At 39.1% G+C, this 13,066-nt stretch overlaps 1 protein-coding gene across 1 annotated transcript in view; it reads left to right on the top strand.

Moving 5' to 3' along the window:
• The first annotated feature begins 3,047 nt into the window (after nt 1-3,047).
• LOC109073043 (cytoplasmic polyadenylation element-binding protein 2-like) overlaps nt 3,048-13,066 on the top strand; it is a 33,862-nt gene continuing 23,843 nt past the window's right edge. The window contains exons 1-2 of the mRNA XM_042754618.1: nt 3,048-4,136; nt 9,157-9,329. Coding sequence (XP_042610552.1) covers nt 3,288-4,136; nt 9,157-9,329 — 1,022 coding nt within the window. The 5' untranslated portion in view covers nt 3,048-3,287. The remainder of the gene's footprint in view (nt 4,137-9,156; nt 9,330-13,066) is intronic.

The raw sequence follows: 13,066 nt of genomic DNA, 5'->3' as shown, positions 1-13,066 counted from the left end.
ACAGGGACCATTGTGCTTATACTGATGGAAATAAAGCCATAATTAATTGTGCTTAGCAGGAGACAACCCCTCCATACACATCCTGTAAAAGCTTTCATTATTGATCAGAGCCCAGCATGAGAGAGAGAGAGAGAGAGAGAGAGGCTGAAGAATAAGTGGTTAAAACAAATGCCACATTTGACGTGGGAGGTATAAACACGACCAGCTGTCAAATGGGATCACATGCTTTAAAAGGTGGACAAAGACTGGAGGGACAGAATAATGTCCCCTCGTTAGGAGCATGAGGATGCTGTTTAAGCATGCATAGGGAATTAATCTCCTTGACACCCGGGTGCATTTTAATGAGATATTTTTAGAATCCAGCATCACTGCGCACTGAGGATGCACATCGAAGGGTCAGTATCTCAGTTCACTCGTATTAGAAAGTACGCACTACAGTACATATGTACTACACTTTATTCTATAACTACACTATAAAACACAAAAAGCAATAGCACAAACAATATACTCCTACAAAAAGTATAATGGTGATGCCATAGTACCATATTAGAAGGATTCCTGAATGATTACACAAAACAGGTTCTCGTGAGGTTTACATGTTGCTAAAAATAACATAGTATTACCATGGTATATATCCAAAAAACCCAAACAAACATAGTAATAGCACAAGGCTTTTTGGTATGTTTTTGTTTCTGTGAAGTACTCTGTATAGAATATTCTACTCTTACTATGTATTACACTAAAGGATATAATAAATACTTCACTATGTACACCATGTACTAAACTAAATACAAAAGACCAATATACGCAATTCTTTAGTGTGTACTAGACAGGATAATTTCAGAACAATATATATGGTAGTGTACACTACTTGATATTTTACACTTTCGGAATAGCCTAAAAACTTCAGTATAAACTAGAACACTATATAGCGCACTACCACATTATACTGAATATTATAGACTGTATACTATATAATACACTTTATGGAATAAACTACCCTTTGTTTTATATATTACACAATAAATATAATATAATAAATGCTTCTTTATAAAGCAGACAGTACCTAATAATCTAGACTATGTAGAATATGCTACTCTATGTATAATACACAATATACTAGTGCACTAGATAGAATATACTTCACTACTTACTGTGTACTGAATACTATGGTATAATCTAGACTGTATACGTAGTAGCAGAACCTGATTTTACCAAGTGCAACATGTTCCTGGATCAACATCTTCGCTGACCCTGGGTTATTTTACAGTCCTGTTCCTCATATACATGCTATGTACTTATTATAGTAATTACAATAACTAGGTACTAACCCTGAACCTACCCCTAAACCTAAACCTACCCATGTAGTTACCTTTTATTACCAGATCTTTCTTAGGTAGGTACACTGTAAGTACATTGTAAGTACACGTACTGTAAAATAAAGTACAGCCGTAGATTACATTATATAGAATTTGTGATGTATGCAACATAATTAAGTATACACTACACAATAATTAAATAATAAATTGGATCTATATAGTGCACTATAGAGTATAGAATAGAATATACTATACTTCTTACTACATACTGAAAACTAAGGTATATTCTAGACTGTAAAGTACATTATAAAGGATTTACTCACTATATAGTGTTCACAACACAGTTAAGTATACACTACACAATAATAAACAACTGCTGACTATATAATACACTACACAGAATATACTACAGTAATTACTATGTACTGAATGCTACAGTATAATCTAGACTGTATGCTACATAGAACATTATATACTATAGAATATGCTACACTATACTATACATACTATACAATAAAGACTACTAAATACTTTTAAACAGTATAATATAGTACATTGTTTAGAATATCCTGCATACTACAGTATGTACTGTACTACACTTATATGCTCCACTGCCATGCGCTAACATAATCCAAATGTTTTATCAGGCACTAAAGGTCTGCTGTCTAACACCGTGTCCCACACTACACAACATAGTATGCACTACTACACAATAACAATAAACAATTGCATACTAAATAGTGTACTACACTGAATATACAGTACTATACTGCTTACATTATATAATCTACACCGTTTAGTACATTATATACATATACTACACTGTTAAGTATACAGTATGTGTATACGTAATGTATGTATAGTACATACTGTGTACTGGACACTACGGTATAAATTAAACTGTATATTATAGTATATAGAAAATAATACACTAAGTATACACTACACAATATATTAAATAATAAAGTGGATATATAGTGCACTACATAGAATATACTACACTAATTACTGTTCCTGAATACTATGGTATAATCTAGACTGTATATTACATTAAATAGAAATTACTGCACTATATAGTGTTCACAACACAGTTAAATATACACTACACAATGATAAACGACTGCAGACTTTATAATACACTACACAGAATATACTACAGTACTTACTATATACTATGCTACAGTATAATCTAGACTGTATACTACATTGTACATTATATAGAAAACACTATATACTACACGTACTATACAATAAAGACTATTAAATACTTATAAACAGTATAATAGAGTACATTGTAAACTGCGGTACACTGCATACTGCAACACTACTATGTGCTACACTTATATGCTCCACTGCCATGTGCTAACATAATCCAAATGTTTTATCAGGCACCGAAGGTCTGCCGTGTAATATGATATGTGAATGCTCATAATTCCGTCTGGTTACCAAGCACACGCCGTTTATTACGGGTTTATTACAGCCACGCATGATGCACGAGTATAACCTCGGCAGATTACAGAGGCTAAAGGTGAAAAGGCTGGAAGACACCCGAACAAGCATTTGAGCGAGCAGCTGCCATATTTCCGACATGCTTTACTCTGCTGCACCTCCTGAATAATGAATGAGCGACGCGCACATTGCGGCTTTCTCTGCGGCTGTGAGGGAGGCGGGCGTTATGACGCGGCGGTGACGCGCATGCAGGAGTTTTAATCCTCCGCTGCAGCAGCAGATCAGATCCGCCGGTAACGCGAGGAGGGGGATGCGCGGTCGGTCGGACGGCTAGAACGGCTAAAATAAGCCGCAGACAATTAAATCCGCGAACAATATTTACAGTGCGTAAAAAGGCGATCGAGAACTCCTCCTCTCTCGCTCCAATCAGTCTATAGGAAGTTACAGGGCACAGTGCCTCTCTTATTGTTCTTGAGCTGGCCTGGGAATAAAAGAGCTGCGCTGTTTTGACGCAGTTAAATGGGTGATTACGGGTTCGGTTTGTTGCAGACAGCGAACATCAGCAGCAGCTCCACACGGTTCGGCGGAGGCGCATTCACACCCTATCCCAGCGCGTCTCCGGTGCGCCCCAGCAGCTCGCCTCTGGTGTCCCCTCTTTTCCCGTCACATCAGCGCAACATGCAGGATGAGCCTGCGGGGCTGACAGCTTCTCAATCCAACAGCGAGCAGAGCAGCGCCGCCGACAGCGACCTGAGCCGCTTCTCCGCTGTAGGTCACGCACAGACAGCCGGTGACCTTCAGCGCGACCGGAACATACATCAGCAGACTGAGCCGCCGCAGCAGCAGCCGTACTCCTCCTCCTCCTCCTCCTCCTCCTCTTCCTCCTCCTCCACGGGCCTGGACACCGATGCGCCATCGTCCAAGGTGAAGCCCCAGATGGAGTCCCCCAACACGCACCATATCAACAACGGCACCGGCGGCAATAACATGCTCGCGGCGGCCGCGTTCCCGGAGATGCAGAGCCCCGGCGGTGGCGGCGGTTCGGTTTCCCCCTCCCTGCCCGCTTTCGGGACGCCGTGGTCTGTTCAGACGAGCTCCCCGCCTCCGCCCGTCTCCAATGCCGCTAACGCAATAAACCCGATCCCCACCACCGAGCCTGACAACTTCTACCCCGGCATCCCCTCCTCTATCAACCCCGGCTTCTTCCAGAGCTTCTCGGCGAACCCGTGCCCGGTGCAGGGCTTCAGCAGCCCATTCTCCCCGCAGATCAACGCGCCGCCGCAGAGCCGCCGGTCCCCGGTCAGCCCGCAGATCCCCCCGCAGCAGGGCGCCTTTCTGCACCAGCGGAACAACTACAACCACCACCAGGTGAGAGAACCCATTTAAACAAACAAAACACATAACGAGTTTATTGAGAAAATAACTACATGCTTAGTAAAGGCCTTTGTAGAATACTAAAGATGAAGGCGGCTGTCATTGTGACGCAATCGCGGCCTTGAAACGGCTTCTGTTGCGTCATAATGCAGCGCTCAATGAAGCCATTGTGACGTCTGTGAGTTGCATACAAATGTGGCCTGTCAGTGCGTCACTACAAGCCAGCATTACTAGCTTACTGCGTACTACGCAGGGTGCACTGCTTAGCATGATTTAAAAATTAGTATCAGTATGTTTCAAATATGTCACCCTGGACCACAAAATCAGTCATAAGGGTCTTAAAAAAAATTGTAAAAAAAGATTGTATGACATTTATACATCATCTGAAAGCTGAATAAATAAGTTTTCCATTGATGTATGTTTTTTTTTAGGATGGTACAATATTTGAGATAAAACTATTTGAAAATCTGGAATCTGAAGGTGCAAAAAAATCTAAATATTGAGAAAATCGCCTTTAAAGTTGTCCAAATGAAGAGCTTAGCAATGCATATTACTAATCAACAATAAAGGTTTGATATATTCACTGTAGGAAAGTTACAAAATTTCTTCATGGAACATAGTCATAACTTAATACCCTAATAATTTTTGGCATAAAAGAAAAATCTATAATTTTAACCCATACAATGTATTGTTGGCTTTTGCTACAAATATACCCGTGCTACGTATGATGGGTTTTGTGCTCCAGTGTCACATTAAAATAAACAGTTCTAATGATATTTTTCTGTTATTTTACTGTATTTTTGCATAAATGCAGCTTTGGGTGAGCATAAAGAGCCGTCCTTCAAAAAGATTAAAAAAACATCAGTGTGTGACAACAGTAGCTATACATGATGCAAACAGTAAATGTTAAAAACTGTAGAATCATACATTCTAATATGAAGCATTGTGAATGGCAGTTATAATCTCATAATTCGTGCACCTTTTAATGCAATTTGATGCTGTGTCATAACTTGTGGTAGTGAAATCAAATAGTGAGTCAAGAAAGAGATGTCACAGTGCAAATGCAAGGTCAGATCAAGTTCAGTGCATTATGGGATACAGTATTCTGAACAGCTTGCTCTGGTTTTATACAGTTCTGTGCAAATGTAGCTGGTTTGCACACTGCATAATGCAGAAAATAGTTGTATGTTTTTCCATTTTTTTTCTTTTTTGAAAGCGGACACGGGTGCATCAAGCACGAGCCGTGGTAATATCATTCAAGGGCTTCACGTGACATTCCAGGGATGTCCTGAGCTCTAGGGCATTCAGTGAAATCTCCTATTGAGAGCTTAGAGGCCGGACATGTCAACACCCTGCTAAATTGCAGCAGTTTTAGAGAAAGCTGTTATTACTGTAATCTGCAGTTTACGCAAGCATTCCACTTATATGGTGACCATTTTGGTGAATGTTAGTATTCCTTTGCATTTCAGCATGATTTTAATAATACAAGGTACAGATGTGAATCAGTCTAGCATCTGTTTTCCACAGAAAACTCACATACAGTGATATGTTATAGATGCATTATGAGTGATATGCATTTGTATTTGATACTGCGTTGCCGCAGATGCAATATCTTGGTATCTGGTGCTAGTGAAGTATGGTAGGCCTCAGTGTCTGTGTGTGTCTGGTCTTGTGGGGGTGGGGTAGAGGCGGTCACATGATTTTAGGAGTGGCCCTATATGCCACAGTGATATCCGTACATGTGAAGTCATGCTGGTGTAACAGCTGTTAAGAGTGAATGTCTGTTAGCATGATATTAGGGCTAAGCTGGAGACACCCTTTATTCAGGAGTCCAGAATCATGTGCGTGTAGGTGTAAGAGGCATGACCAAGATCTTATATCACACTACGAGTAATTTTAATGTCACAGAAAATGTAGCCTATGTTATCATTGTGGTAAGTTTTTTTTTTTTTTTTTTTTTTGAAAGAAAATAATTTTAGCAAGAATGCATTAAACTGATCAAACGTGATAACAAAGACATTTAAAAAATAAATGCTGTTCTTTTGAACTTTTTATAATTTAAAGAATACTGAAAAAGCATCCACAAAAAATATGAAGCAGCACAGCTTTTTTTCAACATTGATAATAATCAGAAATGTTTCTTGTTATTTTAACTTTTTGCATGTTTAAAACTTTATTTTATATTGTAATAATATTTGACAATATTACTGTTTTTGCTGTACATTAAAATCCCCAAAGGTTTAAACACTTCATCACAAGACAATTACATATGTTTGTATTAAATATCACTGTGGTACATTTGTTTGATATATAAATACTTAAGAAAAAATAAATAAAAATAAAGATACTTAAAAAAAAATTAATTGTACTTACTCTCATTTAATTATTTGCACTTTTTCACTGGAGCTTGATGACACAAATCAAAAGATGAGATTATTCATATCAAGTAAATGATAAATCTGGAATCAGTGCAAAAACACCTTCAAACTATGTTACACTGAGTTACACAAATCAGTAAAACCTAATATCATAAATGAATAGATCTGATTCTTATGACTTTATAAGCCATAGCTGAAATTGTTGAACAGCCAATGAACACACAGCTATAAATGCATATGAATAAAAATCTACAGTTGCATCTGAAAACTGAGAAACACTGGCCAGATTTGAATGTAGGAAGGCAACAAGATACACCTGAAACCAATACCTGTACTACATCCTGTCTACCTTTTTGAAGGCAGCATTGATATATCCTTCACTGCCATTGAGCTCAAGAATAAAATGGTGCCAGAAAAGTTGTAGTGTGTTGTGGTCATTGTAGTAGTTAAATATACACTTGATTATCACCAAAGCTTCTTCTGTTTAGGACTCTTTGCGCTTTGTTTCTTTTGTATTTCTTATGTTTGAATTACCTAAAAAACAGTATAAGCAGTAAGGCAATGACTCTACTGGTTGATGCATGTCTACCATTACACCATATATACAGGTTTACTGTGTGATTTACTTCTTGCTGCAAAGTATACCATCTTTCCAGTGTCTAGACGCCATCAACGGCAATTATCTCCTCACTATCCCTTAAACACTCAACCAGATTGTATGTGCACACAGCCTCACACCCACACACACACATACACACTCAGGCCATTACCCAATTACCCCACAAAGACATTACGGAGATGGGTGGACACTTATTTGGGGAGAGTTGTGCACACAATGCGAAGTGACGACACATGCTAATAATGAAAATGTGTTTGTCTGTTTGTCACTGTTTGGTGTGCATTTGTGAGTGTTTTTGGCTTATGTTCTGGGATAAGGAGAGTGTTTGTTGATGCCACGTGTGCACGAGATGTGCTGTGTTAGATGCAAAGCTTTAAATCTTCTTACTTGTACAGCGCTAGGCAAAGTCTGGCCATGCAAGAAAACACACACACACACCAACACACACACACACACTTGCAAATGGGCGATTACACCAGTCCACTCTCATTCAGATTCCCACACACAGGTTATATTTGTAGCTTTTAGTTTCTGTTAGCATTGAGGTCATCTGTATTCTGGTGTACGCCTAATAGTTGATGAATTTAAGGTTACATAGATATATGCAATACAATTATGCAGTCTCTCATTCTGGAGAACAGAACAAAAGTACTGATGACATTCTCTTTCATGCACATAAATGCATGTTATTTATAATAGACCTTTTTCACATTTCCGAGTTTCTCAGCAGCGGAAGTCACCATAGCTGGGTAAACTTCAAAAGCAATGAATGGGAGAGTAGCACAAATATATATTTTTTGCATTCTCATTTGCTCAAATAGCAAAAGAAAAACTCCACAATAGTGTTTTTACGACTTTCAATTAAAAAGTCGTTAACATTAACGATGTGTCAAATTTACCATCCGTCCTATAGACACTGCATTAGAAACACCCTCACTTTAGCGCTACTTTTTTTTTGTAATTTTGATGCAAAATGAGATATAATAACAAAGTATAGAATTATAAATGTACATGCACTTTTAAAAAATATCAAAATCTAAAAAACTTTCAAGGATTTACGATGCTGATGACTGTTGAAATGTGTCATCACAGTCTAAATTTAAAGTTTAATTTTATATTTAATCGAATTAACTGAATTTTAGAGTGCTTTTGATCCAGATTTAAAGCATATTTTATGTGTAATTTCATAATTCTATTTCCTTTGAAATATGGATAAAGTGTATTGTTGGATGTACTGACAAAATGATCAACTAAAATATACTTAAATATAATTGAAACTTGTATGTCATATTTATATATTTGTTATTACACATTTGTAATAAAAAGGTAGTCTATTGAAAATACAACTTTGAATGTATATCAACAGTTCTTAAATTATAATCAATTCCTCTACAGTGCTTTGTTATTTTAAGTCCACACATCAAAATAAGTTGTACTTCTTTAAAGTACAAATAATAATAATATAATAATAATAATAAAGACGATTGAAATGGTACTTTAAGTAAAAACTTTTAATTTGACATTATTACAAAGTGCACTTTGTAAAAAAAATACTTAAGTGAAAGAAAGCAAACTCTTTAGAAAGTGAACTCTTTAAGCACACTTAAGTAGCCATTAATATTATATTATCTGCAAATACAGTTTTTATACTTGGGAAATTTGAAATACACTACCAATTGTGCACTCATTGCAACAAAAACAAGTTAGCAGGTTTTTGTCCAATATAAATGCTCTTTCTTCAATACTACTAATACCTAACGTGTACAGCTTATCATCTGGAATATACAGTTTATTCATTCATGTCAGATTTTATTGCTGATTTGAAATGTCATAGAAATGTGAGTTTGGCAAGTATGTATTGAGATTTTGTTATTTCCCCATTCAGCTAGATACATGCCTGACTAAAAATAGATGGCCGAGTGCGTTCCCAAGATGGTCGCGAGTGAACCGTTGAATCTAGCGTTTGCATTCAAGTGCTTGTGTTTTGTACCTAACTGTACTTTCTGTCTGTGTGTAGCCCATGATGAAGCAGTCGCCGTGGGGCAGCCATCAGGGCAGCGGCTGGACCTCTGGAGGGGTGTCCTGGGGGAGGGACCACCGGCGCGGGGGGCGGCATGGGTGGCCCGGCTCGATCAACCAGATCTGCTCCCATGAAGAAACCCTTCTCCAGTACGTCATCGCTCCGCCCAAGTTTCCCGCTCCGCCGGCGCTCTGGGAGCCCTAAATAATCCTGGATCGAAGAAAATATGTTCCGTACCGACAACAACAGCAACCTACTGCTGCCGCTGCAGGTATGTATGTGTGCTGGGATGAGCACTGAAGCACTCGGCCAGGGATGGGCGGCCCATGCTGTAATTTAATTGCTGGTCAGAATGTGCATCTGCAGCAGATGTCTCGTGTGTGGTGGTTTCAGCTCTCTGTTGATCACGAGTACATTCAGGACCTTCTACAGGATCTGAAGACAGTGATGGCTCACACAGCGAGGTCCATCAAGGGTTTTGGCGTTTCATCTTGAAGAAACTGTCCTCTGCCTTCATTATTGTTTGACTCGGGCTGATTCTCACTGGCTGAACTCAGTTCTGGACAAAAATAAACCTAATCCAGTAGAGCACTGCTGTGTCGGTTGTTTGGTTTGTCCTGGCTTGGAGAACAAAATTACACCTAGCCCTTCTAGCGTCAGTGTGCTTTTTGGCAAAATCAATTCAGTCTGTTTTCATTTCCTGTTTGCTGTTAGTGTGACCACCTGGGACTAATGAAATGCACATTAATCTCACAGAATCTCCCTGCTCGCATGCCATCAACCCTGTTAGTTTATTGATTTTCCTCCTTCCTCCTGGCACTGGACTGGGAGGTAATATTTCCTCTGAAATGGGGTTTACAAATACATAAAAAGTAGATGTAAGAAGTTGACCCGTTCAAACAACAGTTTGGGGTAAATTTTTAAATATAATTAAAATAGAAAACAACTTTTTAATATTACTGTTTTACTGTGTTTTTTATCAAATAAATGCAGCCTAGCTGAGAGGAAGACAGTTCTTTCAAAAACCTGACTATGTTCCCAACTCCAAAATTTTGAACAGTACTTGTATATATTATATAGAAGGTACTAATCATTTCAACCAAACTACTGTAATAAAAAATACAAATTATTAAAAAAAAAAAAATAATTAATGCAAGAAGCAAAATATAATAAAACGTAGAAAATAATCCAGGATGTTTTTACATTTAAATCACCACGCTTATGTGAAACATTTTTTGAGTGATGGTGGGCAACAAACCATTCAGTTCTTCTGAATTTATATGTAACACAACAGGGTTGAACCTATTTGCATACTAAAATGTAAATTAAAAAAAGCTGTACAAGATGTACAGCACGTGAGTAAAAGATGACATCATCAGTACTTGATATTTCACAATGTTTTATGTTACCAAAAAACTTAATAAATAATAAAGGTTGCCAATATAAAGAAAATATTCAATATATTGTCCAGCCCTACTCAAGAATTTCTCCTCTCACTTTGGCTTTAAGCTAATATTTACTTTTCAAGTTATACTGTGTGTCCCAATAATGCACTAATACACTATGCACTTATTCACTATGTACTATGTACACCATGACATTTTTGTCATAATAATCAGAATCTTGTACTAGCCCTTCCCCCTTCGTGACCTAATAACAGCTGCGACAGTTGAGTGCAGTGAAGCGTCCAACAGTCGACCCTTAATTTTCTCGGTTATTTAAGTGATGATCCCGGGTATTTGACAATGTACCCTTTTCTTATTTGTTATTGTCAGTGATGGACGCACTACTTCGCACTATTTATACGACAGAACGCTCATAGAAATAGTGCAATAGTCCGGAATTTGGGATGCACCTTTAGTATCACATGGTACCAAATACTGGTACTATTTAGCCCTTCTTTACCCTCAACTCTCGGCTAATCTTATTCAGCCTTTCCTTTGTGCTAACGGCTGTAGATCTTCAATATGTGCTTGCTTGTATTAACCAAATTTTGTTTTGACATATTTAAAGTGCTTCTCGAGTCCGTCAACAGCGGTGGGTTGGTAATATTGGTGTGGTCTAATTACTCAGTTCATTGTTTCTTGTACTTAATTTCGGATCAGATGAGTGTTTGGCACGTCACAGCTAATTCCTTTAATGCCGACACTACAAACTGAATGAGGAACTCTATCATGCTGTCTGGCGTTATCACTTTCTTTTCCTCCTCATCTCAGAACAGGTCCGACTCTACTAGTTATCTAACGGTATTTGTTATTTTCCATAACGGGTTGTTTTGATCCTCACATTTCCACAGCTCTCCTCTCTCCTCATCCTGTCCTCTCCTTCCGTCTCCGCGATTGCTCTGCGTATCCAGAGATCATCTTCTGTTCTAAAAGAGCAGGAACAGATGGGGCGGGAAGGAGGAGGGGGGGAGATAAGTACAATGTGTTACAGAGTTTTTGGCATGAAATCTAGATGGCGCATTCCGATAGGTCTCAAATTTGAATCCGTGACTTAAGTGTATTCCGATATCAAATTGACATGACACAGCTGATTTGTTCGAACATCCTCTCTCTCCCTAGTAATCAAGACGGTAGCCAATGAGCTTGCTGCTCAACATATCAAATATGCTAGTGCCTGCCGTATTCAGTCTGCAGCTTGCTTCAGAACCCTCCCCTCCCCCTTCCCCAGCTCCACCTGTATAGATCTGCTCTGACAATGATTCTTGATGCTAGGAATATGGGCGTGTCTTTCATGTTGATTATAAACTTCGTCGCAATATTTCTTACACATGCTCACAGCATCATGTTGGGAATTGTATTGGCGTACTCACAATCATGTTCTCTTACATGTTATGCAGCACAGCGTGGCAGATCTATTTGATGCTAGTTCCGCCAAGACACAAATTTCTGGTAACATTGTCCTGTACATTACCATGCCATGCATCCAATCCCTCATCCGAGAGTCTGTCATAACTCCGCTATGATGTCTTGTGTTTAGTTTAAGGTAATTGTTAGCTAAACGAGTTACACATGATGCCAAGCTCCTGTGGTATATTATTATCTGCTCTACTTGGCTCACGTGGCCGTTAACCTTGACCAATAACACAGCACTTCACAAGTTACGCACTTACTCTATTCTGATAGCCAAATCCGTATCCAGCATAATTATGGCACTGCTGTCCTGGGGGAGGGCTTGGAGCCGCAGATATGATATTCCAAATGTCCAGAGATGCTCCCCAAACAGAACTTAAAAGTCATACCCAGGACAAGATTATCCCAAGAGTCAACATTTTTTTTTAGTTTGTCCCCCAAAATACGCATGCTGTGACCCTACACGTACTTAATGGGTTCCCTATTATTAATGAATTTCCTTTGTGGCCAGGGTGACCAGGGAAGTGCCCTTTAACTCTTTGTCTACAAGGCGCTATCAGCCAGTTATGAGCGTCGTCTGGCAAGCCCTACCTGCACGCTAGAAGAGGAGCCGATGCATATATCAATTAGGCCGAGCTCTCGCTGCATCTTCATGGAACCTGCAGCCTCTTTGTGCAGTGGAAGGGAGATCTCGTCTCTGCAGCTGTTCTACGTGGATCAGTTTGACGTGGTTGGAATCAACCAATCTCTCACTGGCGAAAGAGGGAGTCTGCAGTTTCTGCTGCAGCCGGGAGGGAGTTAGCCGCACTTATCTGGCCCGCCGATAATGCTCGTAACCTCAAATGACAGTATGGAGGGCTCACAAACTAGCGATTGCTGAAGGGAGCCGTGGCCCTTTAAACCCGGAAGGAGAGCCCCGCAATGTTATGCCATAATCTCAGCCACCACCAGAAGTGGCACCAGTGTTAGGGCGGTCTGCTCCATTGTCTACGATAGTCCTATCGTCAGAGCCTGTGGATATCGCTATAAACAATGGATTATTGTGCTACATG

This window comes from Cyprinus carpio, unplaced genomic scaffold (assembly GCF_018340385.1).
Source record: "Cyprinus carpio isolate SPL01 unplaced genomic scaffold, ASM1834038v1 S000006558, whole genome shotgun sequence".
Taxonomy (NCBI): Eukaryota; Metazoa; Chordata; class Actinopteri; order Cypriniformes; family Cyprinidae; genus Cyprinus; species Cyprinus carpio.
The sequence above is the reverse complement of the archived record's forward strand: the minus strand, read 5'-3'. Positions and strand labels throughout refer to the sequence as shown.